Raw genomic sequence first — 26,285 nt, 5'->3', positions numbered from 1 at the left:
TTGTCCACCCCTGCCATACAAGACTAGTGAGAGGCCCAGTCTTGCCCCATTTATCCTCAGCAGAGGCGAGGCTAATCCATTTTTTAGAAGAGGGTGTAAGTAAGGTGCCTCCATCTGTACATAGACTGGGAACTCAAAGAGGTGCTTCTGTGGCAGCTGTCTGAACCTTCTTCGGATGGGCTACTTTAACCAACAGTATTACATAAAACAATATACAAGGACTGCTCAGCTCTTCTTATTTTGGGTGGGACTAATTCAGGCTGAAGGTTTTTTCCACTATTTTCTCCCATCAGCCCCTGCAAAAGGAAGCAGGATGAGTCAACAGTTTTACCCAGTGCATCTCACACTGTCTTCCTGGTCCTACCTTGCCTGCTTTAAGGCCCTTCCATTTTGTTGTTTTTCCTTGCCATGGTGTCTCCACTGAAATGTACGCTGTTGCAGTTCACACTCACATCCTTCCTTATTTATTCTTTCTCTCATGTGCATCAGCGTGAGTCACGTTTTCTCTTTCTCATGCATAGCCTAATATGTAATCGATTGCCCCATCCTCCCACAGTATGGGCTCTGTGCAGCGCTATTGAGGATGGAGTACTGGGAACATCCTTCCTTGTTTCTGTGCTGCTTTTAGTTTTCCAAGAGGTACTCCCTGGGCCTTCACATCTCATTGACCTGCCCATGAACATGGGGGCCATGTTAGACTGGGCTGGGGACCAATAGAAATGGGGAGATGGTCTGACCTAGCTTCATGATTTTGTTTCTATTTCATACCCCATGTTTAACTGGTTCAACAGGTTCTTTAAATGATGTCATGATCCTCCAGTTTTCCTTCTGCTTTTGAGGAGCTTTCTCTGGGGTACTTTTTAGAATGGTGAAAATGGGGTATCATTTCTGAAAGTGAAAGAAAGGGTAGTTTCCTACCTTCATATTTGTGCTATTCTGCTATAGCACAGAGCCAGCTAGAGGTTATGTAGCAGAAAAGCAGGAATGGAAGAAACTGTTTGAGTAAAGCTTAGATCTCAATTCCGTACTGAAATCAAAAGTAGATACAGTGATTAACAGCCTTGTTTAGAAAAGCACTATATTTCAGATGACTGGTAGCCAGGCATAGAAGGCAACAACAATGCATTACCAAGAGATCTGTGTATTATTTAAATTTTTAAAGTCTTTTTACCCTGTTTTTAAGCCAAAAGGCTCCCAGAGTGGCTTACAGGTCAATTTTTAGAAAACAGGACAATCCCTGCCCCAGGCTTATGAACTAAAAGACAGAAAAGTATGTCATTAGAAGTTCCTCATTCTCAGGGGTCCTTCTCCGCGAGCCCCTCCCAAAGGAAGTGAGGCAGGTGGCTACCAGGAGGAGGGCCTTCTCTGCTGTGGCACCCCGGCTGTGGAATGAGCTCCCCAGAGAGGTCCGCCTGGCGCCTACATTATATGCTTTTAGACACCAGGTGAAGACCTTTTTATTCTCCCAGCATTTTAACGGCTTATAAATAAATTTTAACTTGGTGTTTTAAATTTGTAATTTTGCATTGCTGCTGTTTTTATCTGGTTGAGCTTTTATATTGTATTTTATATTATGGTTTTATACTGTTGTTTCATACTTTGAATGTTTTTAATTTTTGTGAACCGCCCAGAGAGCTCCGGCTATTGGGCGGTATAGAAATGTAATAAATAAATAAATAAATAAAAATAAGACACACAAGGAAAAAGGGAGGGAGGGAGCAAAACCAGGCACCAGCTCTTAAAGTTATAACGGGGAATCCGCACGTCATTCCCAGGCTGCTTCTAAGTGACCCCAGTGCGGCCCCAAAGCGATAATGTAACTTACCTGGAGAAGAGCCGAGGAAGAGACGTCCTTGCTGCCGCCGCAACCCAACTCCCTCCACGCCGGCCGGCGAGGAGAGCTCGGGGGAAGAAGGCCTGAGCTCTCCTCGCCAGCCGGCGTGGAGGGAGTTGGGTGGCGGCGGCAGCAAGGACGTCTCTTCCTCGGCTCTTCTCCAGGTAAGTTACATTATCACTTTGGGGCCGCACTGGGGTCACTTAGAAGTTGCCTGGGAACTACGTGCGGATTCCCCCTCACTCTCATATAACAACCTGCTAGGATGGAAGCAGTTCAAGTAGCTTGATGGAATGCCTGCTGCTAGGTGACAGTTGAGGGACAGTCAAAGGCAGAGCTGACAGTACATTGAGGTGGCCATGTGTCTCTTTCAGAGAGGACAGACCTTTCTTTGAAGGGCTCCCAGAGGACCATCCTCTATTTGAAGGTGTCCCCTGTTAGAAAGGCTGTCCGATCCAAATCAGGTATAAAGATAAAGAGCTGGGCCTTGAAGTTGACCATCGACAACAGCACCACGACAACAGAACAAACAAGGCACACAGGTCACTTAGTCAAAGTCTTTCATACTGTGGTGAGGTGCACTACATTTCTATTTGAATTACAGTAATTTAGCAATGGGATGAAAGTCTGCCTCAGTCGGCAAGGTCAGCGGGGCCCCGACGGACACAACCAGCGGATTTCTGCCCCATTGCTGCTAAAGGACAAAGGGCGCAGAGGGGTCCAGGCAGAACGCGGTTCTGGCCTGACCTGCACATGCCCTTTGTCCTTTCCCCCCACTGTGTTAATGGCGGCCGCCATTAGTGGGGTAAAATACACAAAAGGTTTTAAGAGGATCTTTAAGGCCACAATTGGCATGTGGGGGAGGCAAAGCATGGGCCTCTGGAAAGTGCAAAATTCCCCCAGACATGAGCCTAATCTACTACACTAAGCAGGATATTGCACTATGAAAGCGGTATATAAAAGGCAGGAACCAAACCAAGCAGGATAAAGTAGTATGAAAGCTGTATATGGTATGTGTCAGTGGGCCCCAACAGTTGTTAGTACACTTCAGTACCTCTATAAAGCAGTAGTGTGGCGCCTGCCATTTATACACTGCTTTCATACCGCTTTCATAGTGCAATATAGTGTTTGGTGTAGATTAGGCCCTAGTAATGACATACTGGGGGAGTTGTGCACTTCCTGGAGGCTACAGAAAATGGGCTTCACCAAGCACTCTGCCAGACCGGCTCCCAGAACAGGAGCTCCGTGAGTTCTACAGTACCTATGGTAATTATTTCTAAATTAGCACCTGTACATATAAATTACTATATGCAAATTTCATGCAAAACAATCTCTCACTTTGTCCTGTCTTTTGGAGATTTACAAGTGGACACTCTAGTACCCAGTCTTTCTGATAGGTCTCATGCAAATCTGTTTCAAAGCAGCACTCATAGTGTCCTTTGGATTATGTGACAGGCATCATGTAGCTGTGAGGGAAGGGAAGCATCCGAATGAAAGATTCTTACCTCAGAATCAACCTTTTAGATTTTATATGAGGAAAGTTAAATAAGTTAGAGCAGTGTTGGGAGCCTGTAGGCAATTATTATTATCATCTCTGTATTTACACAGCAGGTATGGTGTTGCTTATTGTGTCTTCCAGAAGTGAGAAAGAGATGTGGATAAGCTCACAGATGTCCAACTCCTTGTAATGTCCTGTCCACACATAGAGGGGAAAGCAGCATTTGCCACTGCTATCAGATGCTATTATCTGGGTTTGGGAAGCAGGAATAGATATTTGCCTGATGAACCCCAGCAGGATGTCCCAACTGGATCATGGGAGATGGGGAAATATTGCACACTGCTAACTAGAGCGTCAGTCGGTTATATCCAACATTATGCTAGCAGAAAATTCCCACAGTTGGCATTGTTCCACTAGAGGATGCACAACCACTAGCAGAACAACTCGTACAGCTAACACAAGCATCAACTAGCCTAATGAATTTGCAGTGAGAAGAGCAATTGCCTTTTGCAGTATAATCAAAGTATTGGATTTGACATGAGCACAAGGATGAAAATGGGGTTTCCACATGCAGTAGAACTGGTGCTAGTGGAATGACACCACTGGGTTCAACACCATATTAATGGTTTCTGGTGGCCTTTTGAATATGCCAATTTGAGAAAGTAGAAGCTCTTCTGGAGTTAAACATGGGGGAAGAAGGAAAGGGTTTGGTCATCTGAAAATAGTGTGTCCGTCTGTCCGTCCGTCCGTCCGTCCGTCCGTCCGTCCTTGGAATCAGCTTCCACCACTTCATCCTTTCCTCTCAAGATTTAAGCATAAAGAAAGCAGGGCTCTCAGCCTTTCCAGAAAACACTGAAATCTATTGACTTGCTTTTCATTAAAGAAAAGTTGTGAAGTTCCAACTGAAAGCTATCATTTCATTATAAAATCCTCAGTCATTTTTTTCCTGTGGAACGTCGGTGTTTTCACCTCCCTCATCAAAACATCAGTGAATTCAAGGGTGTTGTTGACATAGCATTGAAATGAAGCAAAGTATCACAGCGTCTCACAGTCCTCTTTTATCATTATTTTGAAATCACAGTCACACTCTCCCCTCCTTATTCTTGGAAATCGTCATGTTCAATTTCAAACAGCATTTCAAATAGTACAACAAACTTTAACAAACTTTAACCTGCCAGTAGCATCCACACTACCTATGAAACTCTTTCATTATTTCCAATTTGAAACAACAGGTATACCCAAAACCCTCCGAAGGCCTTTCCTTCCTCCTTTTCTCCAAAAATGTTCAGAAATTAGGGGGAGGGGAGAGAAAGGGGGGAGAATTTTTCCATTCATTGCATGGAGAGCAAGAAAACTTGGCACACTCACCCACCATGTACTGGAATTTGGGTGTGTCTCGGAAAAAGCTCAGACTTCAGTGGAAAACATATATAGCTGTGCGTGTGAAAAAGTATTTTAAAACATAACTTGACCACATACATAGATTGGTGAGGGGAAAAAAATCATAATAATCCAGAAATGAACCATGAAATATTAGTAGCAGACTGGTCTGGAAACAAGAATGAGCTTCCTCTGAAGAAAGCACTATTGGCATTTTCAGAGCTCAATTCTATGAATAGATCCCCAAAAGTTTTCTAGTTCTTTAAAAGGAAAAAAAAGGCTGTAGAAAGTTGAATATATAAACAAACAAACAAAAAAAGTTATTAGGAAAAGGGATGAACAAATGTCTGATTCCAATCAGTGTCATTTATTCACTCAAAAATCTGTCCCATTTTGCATTAATCTGAAACTTTAAAAAGAATAAGTGGGGAAATTCCGCACACAAATTCACATTTAAAGATACATTTTTATTAAATATCTTTTTCTCTCCAAAAATGTACTTCTAATACTGCAGTCCTCTACATGTCTACTCATAAGTAAGCTCCATTGCATTCACTGAGACTTACTGCCACGTAAGTCTCCATAATATTGCACCCTAAATATATTTTTATCTCAAAGTACACACGCAGATACGGGGGTGGGGAAGAAATGTTGAACCTTGGATAGCTCTGTTAGCGTTCTGACTGAAACGCAGAGTAGATTCACCGCCTCGCTAACAACAGAGCCACCAGCCTCCACTGGGTTGAACTGAAGCTGAACGGATCATTAAATTCCGAATGGTACATTAGTGTGGGAGGTGTGGATCAGCTCAGCTCATACTGGAATTCACGACTGTACTACTCAAGCACCCCTAATTAGAACCAGAAAAAGTTTCAAGTCATAATATACCACTGTAAAACAGACAAACATGCTAGAGACATAGGAAAATAATCTCATGTGATCCGTTCAACACCGCGATTTAGGCCTAATGTACACCAAGCAGGATATTGCACTATGAAAGTGGTATATAAGAGCCACTACTGCTTTATAGCGGTATTGAAGTGCACTGACAACTGTTGGGGCCCATTGACACATACCAGATACTGCTTTCACATTACTTTCATTATGCAGTATCCTGCCCAATATTCTGACATTGATGTGTTTTCACTGTCACTGGGGATGGTTGAGAGATTCAGTTCATTGAGGTTTTCTTGCAGATTTACCCAACTGAACACATTTTGTGGTGGGAAATCCATACATCTGAGCAGATGGAATGTCTCTAGATTGAGAAGAATTGTGGCATGGCAAGGATTAGAAGCTCGCAGGATTGAGCCCCTGGGGAGGTCCACACCTCTGCAGAGCCTCTGCCATGAGCCCCTGACCTCCTGCCACTCACCATCATTGTCACTTGATCATGAAAGTTAAATCTATTTTGACCAGCCTACTGCAACCCGGGGCCTTCCAGAGGCTTTGGACAATAGCTCCCAGCATTCCTGATCATTAGCCATGCTGGCTGCAACTGATGGGAGTTGGAGTCCAAAACACCTGGAGGGCACCAGACAGGGATGTATGGATTTTGTAAAATCCGTTCTGCTGCATTTGTGAATTGTCAGGTGTACTTCATTCTATCGTTGTCTCATTGATGGAATTGGTGTTTTTTTTCCAATTTCAAGAATTTCTGCAAATTTGCACTTGTAAAAATGTGCAACCCCCCTCCCCCCTGTGTAGATCCCCCTACTTTAACTTGTGGGAGAAATGCACATTTTTTGGCTGCTTTTTTAAAAAAACCAACAACAACCACCATATTTTTCTATGACTAAATTTTCTAAAATTCCAGTCTGCAAGTCCACAGAATCTTTGCAACTTGGGTCAGATTCATAAAAATCCTAATTCATCTGATTCCATTGCAGCTTTCTCTAATATCCCTGGCACCAGACTGGGGAAGGCTGATTTAGACGCAGGTCATGTCTACGCCGCCATTTATCCCAGGGTCATCTCGAGGTCATCTCTGTGCAACCAAATGATGCACAGCTGATCCCAGGGTCAACCAGGGATGACCTCTCAGATGTCCCAGGGTTACTGAGACTCCACTTATCCCAATTTTTCCCACGGTCCTGGCACAACCCCGAGGACCGCGGCTGGTGTGGCACGGGCTCTTGGGTCCCCCCTGCGAGTAGTGGGGCTCTTCAAATGGGCATGGAGATGTGCAGGGGAGGGGCTCCATGCCCATCAGGGGTGGGGAGCAGCATTTTCACCATCCCCCGAATGGCTCTCAGCGTGTTAGGGCGGTGAGTTTTCAGGGTTTAAAAACAACAACCATACCTTTGGCGCAGGATTGCACTGCACAATTGCGCAAACCTCTCCCATGCCATGCTAGGAATGTCCTCTTGGTTTCCGGGATGTCGCGCTGTTGTGTGTACCCTGGGGGACATTCCCGGAAGCTGGAAAGCCTGAGATCCTACCCACCCCTCGAGTCCTGGAAGACCTGCAGGTATAGATTAGGCTAAATTCACAGAAGATAAGGGTGCAATCCTATGCATGTTAAGCCCCCAAAAGTCCTACAGTGCCCAGCATTCCCCAGCCAGCCATGTTTCCCGGAGAATGCTGGGAGTTGTAGTAATTTTTCTGTCTAAACATGCCTAGGGTTGTGCCCTAAGTCTATCAATGGCTACTAATTATGATGACTATACACTACCACCAGGACCAGAGGCACCGTGCCTCTCAATACCAGTTGCTGGTGAACAACAGCTGGAGAGGCCTATTGCCCTCATGGCCTGCTTGTGGGCTTTCCTGAGGCAAGTGATTGACCATGGTGGAAAACATCACAGAGCTGGACTATAGGCCTTTGGCCTGATACAGCAGGCCTCTCCGTCTATTCTCTCCCACTCTTTCCCACTGACCCAGAGAGGGTGTACAATGCCAGCAAGAAGGAGCAGCACCACCTGTACCCAGTCCACTCACTTGTTTGCCTGCTCTCTCCACGCCAAGTGAGCAGGCAAGAGGTGTGAGGAGCAGCAGCCACTGGTGACAATGGCTTACATTCAGTGTTAGTTTAACTCAAGTCCCATTCATTGTAATGAGTCTTTTCAAAGTAGAACTAACATTGGATAAAACCCAATGATAGTAAGGAGAAGGTAGGCTCATTCTGAAGGAGTGAACTTTTCTTTTCCAAAGGCCTCCAGAACCAGGAGCCAACCATGGGTTCTGGCCAATAAAGACAGGAGCAATGACTCTAAAGTTTGTTGGGTTTCTGTGGTGAAACATTTGCATAGGCCATGGATTTTTACACCAACATGTATTTCGGCCCTATGTAAATCATTCCCTATCCTTTGTGTACACAAGGGGCATTTAGGTCTATCGGTTTCTCAATGTCTAGCTTACGTGTTAAAATGAAAGCAAATATTTTCATATGTTTTTATTATATGTTATAAGGTGTGCACTTAGCACAGGTGTGAGAATTGTGTTTAGCCTTGGTAAACAGGAACTTCTCTTAAAATCACAAGGAAACCAGTGTGTTTCCAGAAAAAGTCAGTGTTGGCTCCAGGTTTTTGATGAACTTTTTTCTGGATTGGGGGCTGATTCATTAATTTCATTTCTGGTGACTTAGAGGTCAGATCTGGTAATGAAAACAGGTCCTGGGGCTCAATGATTGATTAGCTCTGGTTGAGCTGGGGACCTGGTTGTAATATCTACATGGTGTGTAAAAACACACACAGTGTGGTCTGATGGGTAGACATCCCTATGGGCGAGTCATTGTGTCTTTATTCCTCCAGCTGTAGAAAAAAAGGCCATTAAAGTCCTACCTAATGGCCTAATGGGCTTGTTACATAAGGGTGACCTGTCTAGTTAGGGGGCAGAGGAAACTTTTATGACTCAGTTTATTGGGGAATGACTGGCTGTGCAAAGCAGTGAAAGTGACCGATTTAGGATTATCAGCAAAGCTATAAATACAGAAGCTTTAAGAAAAGTTCTGTGTAGCAGGAACAAACATCCCGAGTTTGATACTAACCAGAGTGGAATGTGAAGCTGGAGTAACAAGTGAAAGAAGAAGAAGAAAGAACTGGATAGATAGCAACCCTAACAGGCTGATCCTACCAACCAGTGCTGGCATACGTGTGCAGAATTGGGGCATAAGGTAAGACCAGGATGCACTGAAACACCATAGCCTGCCCGGATGTCATTACAGCAAAGTGATCCTTCGCATGCTTACCTGGGAGTAAGCCCCATTGTGCATAGTGTGACTTACGTCTGAATCAACATGCCTAAGATTGAGCTGTCCCAATGAAGTGCCCAATTCAATTCTCACTTCAGCTGCAAATTTTGGAATTTAGCCAAACGTCTGCCTTGGCAATCTCCATCTGTAACATCCGGAAAATAATACCAGTCTTAGAGGGCTGTTGTAATGGTTGCTGAGATAATATATGTGAAGTGCTATGAGCTCTTAGGAAAAGTGGTATATAAATATTAAATACTAATTGTTACTGTCATGTGTGGTTTTGCACTGGGAATATTGCACAGGTAGTACAGAATGAGGTAGAGAGGCAAGACTGGAGATGCCCCATCCTAGTGGACTTTTGGACACCCTGGTTCCCATGGTATTGGTGTAACCCAACAGCTGCTCCTGTGAGAAATTAGAATGAGATTGTAGTCAACAAGCAATGCAGTGGGAAATACATGTCTTTTGGTATTCATGGGATGTTGCAATAACATATGTGCATACGTGTCAGGAGTTAAATACCCCCACCATGATCACTGAAGGGAAGGCTGGAATTCAAGAGTTATGGAAATCTTGTGATCTTAAGATTTGGGATGATGATAGAAAGGAGAGTGTAAGCTCCAGACCACATCCATCTGGTTTGCCAAAACATGTCAATCATTTTTGGTCACTTCACGTAACTGCACCAGTTTTAATTAAACGAAGCACATGCACAGTATCATTTTAATTAAACAAATTCAACAGTTATGAACTTCTATGGTGGAAACAAGGCCCCAGTTTTCCCAAGCTTTTTATTCTATAGACGTTACCAGTATGTTGCAGTTCAGAAGTAGTCATAAACTTGTTATCAGAAGTAGTTATCAAAAAACATCACTTTATAGGGTTCAATTTTGAAATAAAAAAGAAGCCAATCCAGTGGAGTTTAACTGCAGGATGTAAAATTGCATGATAGAAGCTGCAAAAGAGGGCATGCAAAGGGTGCTCTCCAGCCTTTGCACATATTATTGTGATTCTGCTGTATATCTACAGCCTTTTAAAATGTCGAAGCAGTGTTAATGTAAAGAGAAATGAAGTGTTAATGAAATATTACAAATATTCTGGGGGTAGGGGTGGAAATAGCAGCCCATTAATATTGGATCAGCCTCCGTCCACCACTCAGGATGGCCTAATTAACTGGTCCTGCAAGTTAGTCAACCATAAGAGATGGCAAGGGGTGTAGTGGAGGCAGGGCTCACAGGGACACGACACCAACACCTTTAGCAGGGATGCTGATGTCATCTGCCACCTCCACAGACTTCCTCATTCCTTCTGAACTTAGCTGCCATCTTCATGGTAGCTGATGGAAAATGAATTACCCCAGCAACAATTATTGTTCCCTATTGTAATGCAAAGTATTTTGGAATGGCTTGATCTTCAATGGCCCATTAACTTCATGCAAGACCTGCTCCTGGTGGAGATGAATCAACACCGCTGCCTGAATTTTTGGACTCCTCTTGGGGATGTGGCTATAGGGATTGTCATGATGAGTGCTTGTGCATCCACATTTGTTACTGCACCACTGGTGTTGGATGGTTTCATTAGGTGACTGGTAGCCACAAAGCTTTGTTAGCAGACTGCAGAAAATAAGTTGCTATTGTATACACTAAAACTACAAAAGCAACATCATGCTAAAACTACTCAAATAAAGGGCTGGATTGATTCACTAGGCTGACAGTTGAACTGAAACCTTGTGGCTACTGCAGTTTTCTCAGGGTGTCCCATTGACATGGTTGAAAATGACCACATTGTTTGGACAGCCATATCACAGGAACAACTCCCCAAGTGGTGTAGCATTTGTGCCATTTTCAGGTGGCAAGTGAGCCATGCCTCAAGTGAACTGGTGGATACATTCTAGCTCATACTTGAAACTGCTGATGAATTGGTTTTAGGTTAATAAATTGAAGCTTAATCATAAGAACATATCTAGAGTCATGCTGGATCAGATCAAGGGTCCATCCAGCTGTTGACCAGGAACCCACAAGCAGGATATGAGTCCAACAGCACCCTCCCACCCATGTTTCTTGGTAACTGCTGTACATAGATTTGCTGCCTCTGCTACTGGAGGTAGCCATCAGGACTATTAGCCATTGATAGCCTTCTCCTCCATAAATTTGTCTAACCCCTTTTTAAAGCCATCCAAATTGGTGTCCATCACTACATCTTGTGGTAGACATGACAGAGATGCTGTTGATCATTCGGGATGTGTGAATAAGGCAATTTCTGGCCTGAAACAAATAGAGATGAAAATCTCGTATGTTGTAACTAGGAATGACTTTGCACATTTTTGGCTGGTGTGCCAGCTGTGCACCTTCCTAGATAAAGAGCTCCATCAGACAAGTGTTGTATTGCAAGCTTGTTGCTGGGCACTCACAGATTTTTGTGGGTCTCTCCCATGACATTGTCTGCCCCCTGTGTACCTCCTGCCCCTTCTAGGCTTCTTTGCTCCACAAAAAAACATGCCAGGAAGTCTGACTTATTTTAAACACTGTGTGCAGGAGAAGCAGCACAATAAAGATGACCTCTGAATGGGTCACGTGCACTTTTTACTTCCTCTTTCCTCTCGCTGAAAGAAAGCTGATGTATCGAGCAACAAAAGCGAGGGCGGAGAAGCCTTAGGAAATAAGCGTGATTTCCCCCCATCTGATGGAGCTCAAAGTAGGTTTAGCCACTATCACACATGCTTTGGTCCCATTCAGTTTGCAACAGTGCAATCTACATAAGGCTGCCCCAGAAAAACTTCAGAAACTATGGCAGGCACAAAATGCATTGGGCAGAGTGGTATCTGCAGTCTATCTCTCAGAGTATGTTACTGATATTTTATTCCATCGACACTGGGTTCCAATGTGTTCATAGACTCAATTCAGCTTGCTGGTTATGACCTATAAAGCCATAAACTGTCTGGGATCAGGGCATTTGAAGGACTGTCTCCTTCCACATGAAGCTGCCAGCTTATGGTGTTCATCCAATGAGTCCTTCCTCTGTGCCTCATTACCATCAGAAGTGCAGTTGTTTAGGACTTTTTGGTTGTGGCACCCACACTGTGGACCTCCCTCCCTAGAGAGTTTTGGCTGGTGCCCTCTCTTTTGGCTTTTCATTGAACTGTGAAAATGGCTTTATTTCACCAGGCACTTGCTTTAGTCGAGTCCCTCTGCTATTGATTCTGTTTTAATTAGCTCTACTTAAAATATTTTAATGTTATATTTTATAATGGGGACCTGTTCTCATTCCTATTCAGAATCTAAAAAGCATTTTTTACTCTTACAAACTTCTGTACAATCTTTAGGGTGTTCGGTCTCACAACAAAAGCCTCATTCTTAGATTGAGAGCTGGCAACAAAACCCTGTATATGTCTACTGACACGTAAGTCCCATTGTGTTTTACAGGACTTATTCCCAGGTAAATGCGTCCATGAGTGCAGCCTGAAGTAGATACATAACTTCCCAAAGCCACATGAGGAGTTTTTAGCAGAGTCAGGACTTTGTAGATCTCCTCACTCCAACTAGAAGGCCTGGTTCATACACTTGCCCAACTATTTATTTTTTTATTACATTTTTATACCACCCAATAGCTGAAGCTCTCTGGGTGGTTCACAAAAATTAAAACCATAATAAAACAACCAACAGGTTAAAAACACAAATACAAAATACAGTATAAAAAGCACAACCAGGATAAAAGCACACAGCAAAATTGATATAATATTAAAATACAAAATTAGAACAGTAAAATTTAAATTTAAGTTAAAATTAAGTTTTTAAATACTGAGAGAATAAAAAGGTCTTCAGCTGGCAATGAAAGGAGTACAGTGTCGACCCCAGGCGGACCTCTCTGGGGAGCTCATTCCACAACCGGGGTGCAACAGCGGAGAAAGCCCTCCTCCTAGTAGCCACCTGCCTCACTTCCTTTGGCAGGGGCTCACGGAGAAGGGCCCCTGTAGATGGTCTTAAGGTCTGGGCAGGTACATAGGGAGGAGGTGTTCCTTCAAATAACCTGGCCCCAAACTGTTTAAGGCTTTGAATGTCAATACCAGCACTTTGAATCGGGCCCAGACCTGGACTGGCAGCCAATGAAGTTGTAAAAGGACTGGCGTAATGTGATCTCGCTGGCCAGTCCCTGTTAGTAAACGGGCTGCCCTGTTTTGTACCAGCTGAAGCTTCTGGACCGTTTTCAAAGGCAGCCCCACGTATAACGCATTGCAGTAATCCAAACGAGAGGTTATCGGAGCATGGATAACTGTAGCTAGGCTATCTCTGTCCAGATAAGGGCGTAGTTGGTATATCAGCCTAAGCTGATAAAAGGTGCTCTTTGCCACTGAGTTCACCTGTGCCTCAAGTGACAGTTCTGGACCCAAGAGCACCCCCAAACTACGGACCCGATCCTTTAGGGAGAGTGCAACCCCGTCCAGGACAGGGCAAACATCACCTCGCCGGACAGAAGAACCACCCACTAACAGTACCTCCATCTTGTTTGGATTGAGTCTCAGTTAACTAGTTAGTAAGTAAGTGTGCTACCCTCCAAACTGCCCCCACCCAGCACCAAAACTTCATTTATGGCATGGGTACACAATGCAAATGCACAGTCCGTATGATCCCGTGTCCCTCCCTCCGCCACCACACACTTTTTTGAGAGGAGAGAGGAGAACATTGTGTGAATTGGACATTCATAAATATGGGCCTTTTTATGTGAAGTGCTCCACACGAGGTTATGGGAGTGGAGGAGGAAAGACCACTTGCTTTTCCCTCAAAGTGTTGTACCCAATGTTAGTCCTACTAAGGCCACAGCTAGACCTAAGGTTTATCCTGGGATCATCCAGGGTTCGCCCCTGCCTGAGCACTGGATCCCCTGTGTGTCACCTAGATGAACAGGTTTGGCCCCTGGATGATCCAGGGATAAACCTTAGGTCTAGCTATGGCCTTAGAGTGGCCCCATTGAATTGAATGAGACTTAAATTGATTAATCTTGCATACATCCCAAAGACTGGAGCCAGGCATAAGTCTCTTGCTGATGGATTATGCGGAATGGACATGGACTGGAAGCAAACTGATCTGTCCAGTGTTATGGTAGATCAGACCAACCATCCATCCCCCTTGAGGAAAGTAAGCTATTTTAATTGAGGGGAGGAGGAGTATGGCAGATCAATGGATTGAAGGGTAGCAGCAGGACAAGACACATGTCTCTATGTAGCCCTTAATCAACATGCAGCAAAGAAAAGAGAGACCAGAGCATAGAAAGGAGGATGCTGGAGGGGGGGGGGCAATCAAAAACGAAGGAGGAAAGGGGAAGCTTGAAACAGGAGTACTGAAAGGGGATAAAGGCTAGTGGTGCTGCCTGTGCTCTGTTCTTTGGCTCTGCTCCTCAGTCATTACAGGGACCTGCAGGAGAGACTGATCACACTAGGCTCGTTTCCTCCAGCGTAAGTAAACTAGGTATAGAGATACTTGCCTTCTCCGCAGGACTGTGGTTAGGATTAATTAATGTTTGCTTAGCCCTTTGAAGATGTAAAGTGATACGGGGCCAAAGTGCTCAGCATTGTTTTTATAAGCACATGTGGATGATAAGATCTCTTTGTAACCAGAGGCTGCAATCTGGCATGTGGGGCTGACTTAATGGAATGGAAAATTTGGCCCTTTGGTGAGCTGATATCTGTCGAAACTTGCTGTCTTTAAAAGGCAGGTAAGAGTCGCACAGCATGAACTGGGGCAAGGGTGAGAGGGATGTGGAAAATCACTGGTCTCTGTTTGGGATGTCTAGCTATGCTAATGGAGATCTTCTGCAAAGGTGTTTGAATTCAAGGAAGTTTGAAGCCACATCCTGGCAACAGAGATGCAAAAAATTCGGAGTATTTTGTAACTCTGGAAATGTCATTCACAGAATTAAAAAGTCGGGAGGGGGGAATCTTGACACAGCAGGATATGGGGGATTCTTTGCATATTGTGTTTTTCTCTAGTCCAACAGCTTTCTTAGAACTGTTGTTATACAAAAAAGCAGATGCAGAAGTCACCACAATTTTTGTTTAAAACTGAATGTCATTCCCATTAAAAAAAATCCAACAAGTATCAAATATAATAAAGCCTACTGTTTGGTCAAACAGGAGGACAAAAGCCATGCACACACTTTTATTGTTGCATGGATTATGGTTGTAATTCTAAATCCCTCTCACCCACTACTAAAGCTAACACAAACAGATGGATTTGTATTATAAAAGAAATGGTTTATGATGACAGACTATGTGTCATAAACATATTGGGTTGGCTGGATGCTTTGTACATAACATCCACATGCCTGCATAAGATGTTGTTTTATACATCACCCTTTGCTGGGTATCTACCAAACGGAAGACTCTGAGCACAGCTATATGAACAGTCTTTGATAACCAATGGGGTATGTGTGTATTAAATTGCTAGCTGTGGTAGCTGATAAAGGAACAGTTGGATGATATAGCTGCTAGAAAGCACAGCTAGTTTTAAATGAAAAAGGTATTTTAAACCTTGTAGCCAATCTCTTGATAAGATGAGTTAGCTGCCATCTGTCAGGTATGCTTTAAGGTAGATTCCTGCAATGAGCAGGGGATTGGACTTGATGGTCTTGTAGGCTCCTTCCAACTCTACTATTCTATGATTCTGTGAATACCTGCCCAAGGGACATTAGTAGGGCATTAGTAACATAAGCCACTGAGCAGCAACATGCAAAGCCCAGCTCCAAGAACACTTTAAATACACCTCAGACTCGGACTTCTATGTAACATTCCATCTGGATTGTCTCCACTTCTCTGGAAATTGTGGTTCTGTGGGAGAGGATATCAAGAGGATTGTCAGCATCATGCCAAAGTACCAGCCCCTCTTTGTCCATGGTAGTTAAAAGTGTGTAAATACAGCAGCATAAGGGAATGTGTCCTGCCACACATTCATGATGGCATATAGTTCCAATGGAACCTTGTGGCTCCAATGCCAGTGGGGTGATGAATCCATGCTGGGTTTCAGTCAGAACTTGGAAAGGAGCTATCCAAGGTGCCTGAAACCCAGAGCGGATTCACTGGTCCACTGGCATTGGAGCTACCAGCTACACTATATGGCCCTCCCTCCCCCCCTCTCTCTCACACATACACACACACACAGACACACACACACACACACACAGAGGGAGGGAGGGAGGGGCTTATTGTCAGACACTCCCTTTGGGTCTCCTTTTTACCTCTTTCTATAAAGGGATCCCAATCATGGACCCAGCCAGCGTACTGCTGCTCACTGGTTCTGTGTTTTACTGACTCTTTCTGGTTCCACAGTAACCAGCCCAGCACTCCATTCACCCTTTTACTTCACTGCTCCCACCATATATCCCAGTACCTTACCTCAGGTACTTTAAGAATCCAATCCAGTTTATGAAACAAAATAACTTTTATTTAACAATATGTAAGTTCATGAAGTTTATCAATCTTGCGGTTTCATTTATTGCAATACGTTTGTAACAATACAGTACATCTCATGTATCCTTACCTACTCTACCCACTAGTCAAATCTATTGCCTCCAATCAGCGCTTTTCCCCAAAACAATAAAACACTTATCCTACTCTGTTCTAAACCCCTTCAGCAGACAAACCCAGACTCAGACTCACTCTGACAACTCTCAACACACAACTCTCAACTGCTTCTGCTAACTGCTAACTTTCACACACTTGAATCCCACAGCCAATCAGCATCCACTCCAACATTCCATGCACTCACTCCCCTCCAAACAGAATTAACCACTTACCACCCAAAGTCCAAACCACACTTACATCCTAGATAAAGAGCAATAAACAGTAAACATCACACTTAACCCCACATCACATTCATCCCTCTAGCAAAGCACATGCCTGCCAGCCTCCCAGCACTATCTTCCAGAGCAATTGGGATCTATGGGATCATCTACACCAAGCAGGATATTGTACTATGAAAGCGGCATGAAAGCAGTATATGGTATGTGTTAATGGGCCCCAAAAGTTGTCAGTGCACTTTAATACCGCTATAAAGCATTAGTGTGGTTCCTGTGTTTTATATACCACTTTCGGAAGCAGGTTAAAACTTTTTTGTTCCAGCAGGCCTTTGGAGAATAATCTGGCCCTCCATCTATGTATTAACATAGATGTCTTATAATTAGGGGTGTGCACAGACCCCCCGCTCCGCTTCACTTGCAGATCCGCCATTTTCCGGATCGGGCCGCTCCGCCCCGCCCCCGCTCTGCCCACTTCCGCTCCGCTCCGCCCGGAGCTCCGGATCCGGATCCGGAGCTCCGTTTCCCCCCCCCCATAGGCTTGCATTGAAAGCTAAAAAATTATACAACTTTTTTTCTGTTCAAGTTAGAAACCTCATGTTTGGCACCATGACACCTCATGGGGATATACACACGCATGCCAAGTTTCAAAGCAATCCCATCATCCCCTGATTTTTGGCGAATTTTTGAAAATCGGGCACCCCACACACAACATCCCTGCGAGGTGGGCAGGGGTGGAGGGAGGGAAGGCAGGCAGGCATGCAGCTGGCATTTCTGGGGGCATAAGGAAGTGAGCCAAGGATAAGCCAGTAATGCATATAAAATGGAATAAATCAATCAATAAACAAAGGAGGGGTGGAATTAAAAGCAGCAGTGTTGCTCAATAAACAACAAGAAGAACTTTTTTTAAAAGGCTATATCTGTCTTTTACCAGCAATAGGGGGACGTGCCCGGGGGAGGGGGAAGTAGCTGCCAGTTCAAGACACTGACAGCCACAGCTCTGAGAAGAAGTAAAACGCTCACTTCGACTCAGAACAGGCATTGCTCCACCACTGAAAAGTGACCATTCACTTCAACTCATGATAGGCATTGCTCCACCGTTTTACTCTCTTTGGAAGGCTCTAATGGCCTTCCAGTGCAGGAGAGAGTGGGGGCACGTCCACGATGAGATGCCCTAGGGGAGCTCATCCCCTTGCACCACATCGATTCAGTTGTTCCCCAAGGTTAGGGTGGGGAGCAGTGCTGTGTTTCTATCTCTTATTCTTGGCTTAGTATATGATTTCAGGTTGTGTTTGTGCATTTGGTGGGGCTACTGTGTTAAAAAACACGGGGAAAAGCCCGTTCAGATGAAGAAAGAGAAGTTTCCCAGAATCCCAAGTTACCTGTTTTGCCTATGCCCTCCTCCAACTTTGGGATCATCATGACCGGGAGCTGACTCTGCCCCTCAGCCCTTTGAAAAAGGTATTTTTCCCGCCGATTTTTTAAAAACGTCTAGCCCGCGACCCGTACGATGCAGAAAGTTGAGAGTGGTCTCAAAATGACCCCCATCCACGACTCTCTGTGCACAAGAATTTTCAGAACGATAGCTTAAACCCCCCCCAGTTATCCCCGATTCTTTCCCTCAATGCAATCCTATGGGCGAAAAGCCGAAAACGCAGTTTGAGCCGCGCGGTTGACCCGATTTTCACAAAAATATAGCCCGCGACCCGTACGATGCAGAAAGTTGAGAGTGGTCTCAAAATGACCCCCATCCACGACTCTCTGTGCACAAGAATTTCCAGAACGATAGCTTACCCCCCCCCCCAGTTATCCCCGATTCTTTCCCTCAATGCAATCCTATGGGCGAAAAGCCGAAAACGCAGTTTGAGCCGCGCGGTTGACCCGATTTTCACAAAAATATAGCCCACGACCCAGACAACACAGAAAGTTGAGAGTGGTCTCAAAATGACCCCCATCCACGACTCTCTGTGCACAAGAATTTCCAGAACGATAGCTTCAAAAACAACGTAGTTATGCGCGATTATTTGCCGCAATGCAATCCTATGGCGAAATGTTTTCAAGATGGCGACCGGAGCGCTCCGCCTGAACTCGGAGCTCCGAAAAATGGGCGCTTCTCTTCGCCTTGCTTCTAGGGGGTCCGCGGTCCGCTCCTACTCCGCCTCTGGGTAAGGCGGAGCAGGCCAATCCGCTACTGCTTCTACGCTCCTAATCGGAGCGGAGCACATCCCTACTTATAATTATGTATTAACATCTATGTCTTATAATTTTGTTTTGTATTTTAAATGTTTATGGTTTTGTTTCCCCCCCCCCCAATGTATGTTTTAAACTTTGTAAGGCTGCCTTGAGGCCCAGCATTGGGTAAAAGGTGGGATACTACTACTACTACTACTACTACTACTACTACTACTACTAGAATATCCTGCTTGGTTTAAATGAGCCCTATGTCCACTTTATTCCAAACTCTCTCATCACCCACTGAAACATTCCCCACAAATATTTCTCCATTTATTTATGTATTTCAACTATTTTTATCCCACTTCTCAGCCAAAAAAGACTCCTAGATCAGCTTATATGCCATCAATAGAACAAGCTGGTCGCTGCCTGCAGGCATACAATTTAAAAAGACACAACACAAGGGGGAAAAGGATGGGAAGGGGAAAGGGTGGGGGAGTAGTCTTCCAGAAGGGATGGTGGAATAGCTCATGTTCTCCTCTTCTTTCCCTCTGTACAGCCTGCTGGAATGGCTCGATATAGTATCAGTAACTTATAGATTCATCCCACGTGCATCTTAGAAGTTGGTTATGGACAACAGCAGATCCATAATTTCCTTTCCCTCCATGTCATATGGCATAAGAACAGGGGAGCATTTGATGACTGACTGCAAGGAAGAACTCTAATCTGGCAGGAGGAAATCTTTTCCATCTCAACTCAAAATTGGGCTGGAGAACTCATTGGCCCACCATATGTCAGTGACATTGACAAGCCTAAGAAAATGGACTGCACATTTTTAGGAGTAACTGGAATATCCAGTGTTACGACAGAGAACATTGGAATAAACAAAGCCGAGGTCTGGAAAGAATGCAATCTTTCATGCTTCCAGGCACAAGTCAGTCAAGTGGGGAGAGAGGAGTTGGGGATGAGGCTTGCCTTTGAGGGTGGGTTTATTGCCTGCTTTAGGGTCTTTTCCTCCGATGCAGCTGGTAGAGGCTATGATCATTACAATGCAATTGAGCATCCTAGGGTCCACGGCTGCACCGCAGTCCTGGCAAACCTCTTCTGAATCGACAAGCATGGCAGAGGGGGGAAGAAAAAAGGAAACACTTCTTTAGCCCAGAGAATCCTGCACGTATTTCTGTGGGCTTTAAAGATATAAACAACAGGAATTCAGGATCACATGAGAAGAGAGATGATGAAAGAAACAGAATGCAGGAAGTCAGCCGGGGGGGGGGGGGAGAGGAGAGGCTAGGATCGGATGGGATCCATTCCAGGATGTGAAAGGAAGTGACTAAACTGATACATGAATGTTACCTAATAAAGGAACACAAATGGAGAGAGGAAGACACCAAGGACTGGTGAGATGCTATTCTAATACTTAAAATGTTTAATAAGTGAAGATCCAGAAATGCCTAGCTTTATAGCCTTGATAGCAGAGGAGTCACTGCCTTGAAATACAGTGAGAAAACGAAGAATCACTTGAGCTGAGCAATGGGTAAAAGGGTGACATAAAGAAAGGCTGATGTCCTCATAGGTCACACAGGGATAGACTGGTGGTGCTTGGGATTTTGCTCATTGTAAGAAAGAGCCTGAAGCTGTTCCATCAGAAGAGCAATCTAGGCAAAAATACTGTGCCTGGTCTTAGAAATTCACAAATCCGCACCCAGCTCATTAAATACCTCAACACTGAATGTGGGCTAGTTTGTCATATTAAAGCCCTAAAGGGCAAATCTCCTATGTATCCCAACCAGGTCAGTTAAGATTGCCTGATAACATTTGGCAACAAAGTTCAAGCACGGAGGGCACATAGAAAGTCATTCATGGTGGTTGTTCCCCAGATCTGGACGTCCCTTCTTCTTGAGGAGCAAGAGAGAAAAGGGGGGTCCTCTTTTGCACCATGTGGGTGCATGTAAGTGATCTATACTTGCTCTTGGAGATTCTGATGCAAAGTAGAAGTGTGTGTGTGTGTGTGTGTGTTGGGAATGAAGCAGTGATGTAATGGAAAATTTCAACTTGCAGGAGCTCATCAGGACAGCCCCTAGAGCCACGTCCCTGAGAAGAGTCCAGTGGTGTCAAAAACTTCCACTCCCCAAGCTTGTAACAGCGAGTGTGGTGCTCTTCTGATGAGTGTGATGAGCAGCCAGCCATCCTCCCAACTTTGAAGGTGGAACACTGGGGCAACAAGATCAGGCTAGCCGTTGCGTGCTGATTTCAGCTCTGTCTTTCCAGCTCAAAGGTCGGAAGGAAGGATGTGTGGCAACTGTGTAACCAAGGTACCTGGACTGCCATGGGAATTAGGATGGCTGCTTGTGAATCACCCCAAAAGAGGAAATGCATCACCGAAAAAAGAGAACAAAAGAGAGTAGTGATGGCCACCTTAAGGCAGAGCCAAAGATCTCCTTGGCAGCCCTTCTCTTGGAAAAGGCTGGCAGGGCTATGATGCTGAGCACAGCTATGGAAAGGTGCTTGGAGCATCACATGGCTTCTCGTCCATGAGTTGCACCCCAAAGCAGAAAGGAATGTCTCTCTGGCTGTTTGCACTCCCATCCCCACATCCACTTTAGGAGTGAAATTGACTAGACAACAAGGTTGCTGTTTGCCAGGTTCTTCATACAAGGAAGGACTCCAATGCTGAGAGGTAAACTGGATTCCTCTTCATGAGCAGAGATGTCAGAACAATCCGCAATAGGTTCAAGTGAGTTCAGATTTCTATGAAGCTGACCTGCAGATTCCATGGCCTTGTGGACCACTTTTTTTAGTTTGGGAGGGGTGGAATTTGCACAAATTTGCACTTGCACTAAGGTACGTTAGTGCTGATACGCATGTGCTCAAGTGGAATGCAGTTCTTGTACATCCCTAAAAGAATCCAGTTCCATCAGTAAACAGATGATGGAACGAAAGATGCCTGCCAGTCCATGAAATGGAGCAGATCTTACAAAATCCATACATCCCTATTCATGAGTGGATGTCCTTGTGTTGTGTGAATAAGCCCTCCAAGCTGCTTACACTGTCAGCAGGGATGCTTGCTCTCTAGTCATCCCTGTGCTGTGTTTTGCAATCACTCTAAGCGCAGCATAGAAAAGAGAAAAGCAATGAGGATTGCTACTTTCAGCTTGGCCTGTGCAAGTAACTCTTGTTTGCTGCGAATGGAGGTAGCCAGTCCAGCAATTCCTAGTGGGTTCAGTGTGCTGATAAAGCTTCTCCCTACCCACCCCACCCTCATAGAAATACTTCGCTATTCATTTTCTACATGTGCAAACACCCAGACTGCCTTCTCCCACTGAATAGCCATGGTGATTCACACAAGAGTGCCATTTGTGAACCCGAGAATAGAGAGAACAGGCTCCCACAACCTAGTGCCCTCCTGATGTGCTGAACTACAAGTCCCGTCATCCTCAGGAGCATGGTCTGCATGATGTGAGTTGTAGTATAACAGAATTGGGCACAGCTAATACAGGAGATTTAGGCTGAAAGTGGAGACTAAAGGAGAGCAAGCCCTGGGAAGCAAAAACAAGAGTTAAACAATGAGACTATTCTCTGTTACTGTTTTTTTTTAAATATAGCAGTATATATTCTTCTCCTGAGTTAGATATAAAAAGTGGATCCTCCCAGTTCATTGTGCCATGCATTTCTTTCCTAGTGATTTTCCTTGCAGGGTTTATTATGTCGTTACCTATCCTGCATTTCCTTGTTTCCATGTCTGAATTCTTAGTTTGTCTAGTGTTTTCTATTGTATTTTCCCTCCCCCACCAATTTTATTGTTCTGCCCACATCACCGGGACTTTTTATATCTCTTTTTCCTGTTTATTATCCGGATCTGTTGCATAGTGTGCGCGTATGTGGGGTTGACTTTACAGTCACACAAAAGTTCTTCTACAGGTATCCAAGGTATAGTTCTCCTCCTTCATTTGCACTTGAAGAGTTGTAGCCTGTGAGCTGCCCAAAGAAAAAGAAAAAGGAAATGTTGATTTACCTTCAGCCTGCTAGCAGTTACTCAGTTATGAGTGTAAACATAAATATTCTTCTTCTGACAAAACAGGAAAGTTGCATTAGTGAATAATTGCATTGCTATCCTGGGCTGGCACACATGTCTACTACATGGACGTCTTTGGTTTCCAGAAATGTTCTTTTAAGTAGTAACAAGGGAGACGAGTTTTTTTCCCCTGTGGTTCATAAAAATGAACCACTTATTAAAGCTCTCTCTTGAAGCCAACAATGGAACAAAACAATGCTAACTGCATGAACTGCCAGAGTACAAAGGATGCAGGGGGGTGGGTGGAGGGTTTTTTTTTGAAAGAGCAGGAAGTTTTGTTATTGGAAACTCCTGCTAACTTACTCTGGCCTTGTACTACGTAACCACTGTCTGGTCCTGGAAATGGTGTCTCCCCCCCCCCTTTTGTCCCATCAATCTGGCAAAGACAAGACTCCTCCTGCTCTCTGCGTGCTTTGTTCAGTCCTGGACATGCTTAATCTCCATCCGGACTGAACCGAGATGCACAGTAAACAAACTTCAAGAAACGGTGTGGTCCAATACCTCCTGTGTTTGCATAGGGCAGGGCCCTGGTGCTAGAAAGCTGAATTTGTGAATGACCTCCCGTTTTTCCACTGACTCGTTGAAATTGGAGAGGCCCATGATGTGAACAGCTTTGAAGAGTATTCAGGTGCAAATATTTCTTTCCCAAATTCTTTCCCCCCTTTTTTCTTTTTTTTTTACATACTCAAAGTATTGCTTGCTTTTCTTTTCCCTCTCTGACCCAGCTACATGTTGAATGAGGACTTCATTTGTGAAAATCCCGAACGAAACTCTTGCTTTCATATATATTTGGCCAGCATTTCCAGAGAAGACAGGATGAATTTGGAGGGTCAAAACTAACTTGATCTAGCCTTAATGAAATATTGGCCTCCTGAGCAGCTGGATCAGATTCACTTCATTAGTTGAAAACAGACTTGCCTTCTTTCCATACTTCAAACATATGAGAAATATCTGAATGCAGTGTAGGACTGATTTGGTAAAATTATTCTCCAGTCTCTGGAACAAGTCATTTATATTGACATGAGAAACAATGCAATTACTTTCTACTTAGGAAATTAACTTAGTGCCCCATTGCATGTTGCTGCAGACAGTTTTCAAGTGTGGCAGCTTTTTGCCTATACAAATGCAATTTAACCACACTCTGGCGATTTAAATTTGGAACCTATTTTATCTTCTCTGTGTTGCTATTTTTGAATAACCATGCCTGCCCCTTTGTCTCTCTTTAGGTCTGAAGCACTGACAATGGAAACTACCCAGATCAATATGTCTCAAGCCCCGCTCGTGAATGGCAGCATCAGCATGAAGCTAAAGAGAAGCAAACCTCGGGTGATGTCCAAAAGTGGTCACAGCAACGTGAGGATTGACAAAATTGATGGCATTTATCTGCTTTATCTTCAAGATCTGTGGACCACCGTCATTGACATGAAATGGAGATACAAACTCACCTTGTTTGCTGCTACTTTCGTCATGACTTGGTTCCTTTTTGGGCTCATTTACTATGCCATTGCATTCCTGCATGGAGATCTGGAAGGGAGCAAGTTGCCTCGCAAACATGCCCCCTGTGTGACAAATGTCAACTCCCTCACTGGGGCATTTCTCTTCTCTTTAGAGTCTCAGACAACCATTGGCTATGGCTTCCGCTTTATTACCGAGGAGTGTCCTCATGCAATTTTCCTCTTGGTTGCTCAGTTGGTTGTCACAACCTTGATTGAGATCTTCATCACTGGGACCTTCCTGGCCAAAATTGCTAGACCCAAAAAAAGGGCGGAAACCATTAAATTCAGCCATTGTGCTGTCATCACCAAACACAATGGACACCTTTGTCTTGTGTTCCGAGTGGCAAACATGAGGAAGAGCCTCTTGATCCAGTGCCAACTCACAGGAAAACTTCTCCAGACCTATGAAACCAAAGAAGGAGAGAGGATTCTGCTTAACCAAGATAGTGTTAAATTCTACGTTGACTCCTCATCAGAAAGCCCTTTCTTGATCTTACCTTTAACTTTTTACCATATATTGGATGAGAGCAGCCCTCTAAGAGATCTTACCCACCAGAACCTGAAGGAGAAAGATTTTGAACTTGTGGTCCTCTTGAATGCCACAGTCGAGTCTACGAGTGCTGTCTGCCAGAGCCGGACATCATATGTTCCAGAGGAGATCTTCTGGGGTTTTGAGTTCATGCCTGTGATTTCTCTCTCTCAGAATGGGAAATATGTTGCAGATTTTAGTCAATTTGAGCTGATCAGAAGAAGTGCAGATTGCACCTTATACAGTATGGACTCTGAAAAGCAAATGCTAGAAGAGCAATATAGAAAGGAAGACCAGAGGGAGAGAGAACGGAGAACAATGATGTTGCAGCAAAGCAATGTTTGACCTCTCACTCATCACAATCTGTAACAAATGTTTTATACATACTGCATGGATCCCTTTTCCTGAGAATGGAAATGCAGCGGTCTTATCTAAACAGCAGTGATATGTATTCCATCCTTTATCAGGATACATCATTAATCAAGTTTGTTTTATTTTATTGTGGAGTTTTTGCTTATAAGATGCCATAACGGAGATTAAGGCTACAGCTAGACCTAAGGTTTATCCTGGGATCATCCAGGGTTCACCCCTGCCTGAGCACTGGATCCCCTGTGTGTCACTTAGATGAACAGGTTTGACTCCTGGATGATCCAGGGATAAACCTTAGGTCTAGCTATGGCCTTAGTCTCATAGGAAGCATAGAAAGGTGACCTATATTGAGTCAGTCAGTCAGTCCATTTAGTTCAGTATTATTTACTCTGATTAATGGCACCCCCTGCGGGTTTCATCCAAGGGTCTTTCCCAGCCCTGCCTAGAGATAATCAAACCTGTAACCTTCTACATGCAAAACATGCACCTTACCACTGAATTACAGCTTCTCCAGATCTGCTTTCACAGCAGACACATCGATCTTCAGTTGATATTTGTAGAGTTTGATCTATTGAACCATTTTTCCCCAGGTATTATTGGACGTAGTTTAGTTCTGCAACAGAGCGATCCTACCTGTTGTGTTGGGAAAATCCAAATGTGGACAAACTGCCATATCCAAAGCCCTGCTGAATCCGTGTTGGCAGGGCAGATGGGAAGGAGGGAGGGACAAGCAGCATTTTTGCTTCCCCCACGCTGCTCCCAGGCCTTTTCCCTTTTCATGCAAAATCCCACCCATTGGTTTCAATGGAAGGGAATCAATCCATGACAGCTCCATGACAGCTGGGGTAGATCTGCCATTGGTTTGGCAGGGGAGGGAGATGGGGAAGGCTGTGAATTGCCCTGTACATCTCTTTGCACTCCCCTCTCTGATGTCAGAAGTGGTTGTAGAGGT

At 44.4% G+C, this 26,285-nt stretch overlaps 1 protein-coding gene across 2 annotated transcripts; it reads left to right on the top strand.

Annotated features, from left to right (window-relative positions):
• The first annotated feature begins 20,224 nt into the window (after positions 1-20,224).
• On the top strand, positions 20,225-25,367 carry KCNJ15 (potassium inwardly rectifying channel subfamily J member 15). 2 transcript variants are annotated; one of them, XM_063127565.1, is made up of 2 exons: positions 20,225-20,264; positions 24,166-25,367. In XM_063127565.1, exon 2 carries the CDS (start codon positions 24,182-24,184, stop codon positions 25,307-25,309), a length of 1,128 nt encoding a protein of 375 aa, XP_062983635.1. In that variant the 5' UTR covers positions 20,225-20,264; positions 24,166-24,181; the 3' UTR covers positions 25,310-25,367. The 2 variants fall into 2 exon arrangements, with proteins under 2 accessions (XP_062983635.1, XP_062983637.1); XM_063127567.1 differs by lacking the exon at positions 20,225-20,264 and adding an exon at positions 21,474-21,544.
• Positions 25,368-26,285: the final 918 nt, after the last annotated feature.

The sequence above is a fragment of the Elgaria multicarinata genome, chromosome 5 (assembly GCF_023053635.1).
Source record: "Elgaria multicarinata webbii isolate HBS135686 ecotype San Diego chromosome 5, rElgMul1.1.pri, whole genome shotgun sequence".
NCBI lineage: Eukaryota > Metazoa > Chordata > Lepidosauria > Squamata > Anguidae > Elgaria > Elgaria multicarinata.
This window is presented reverse-complemented; position numbering and strand designations above follow the sequence as displayed.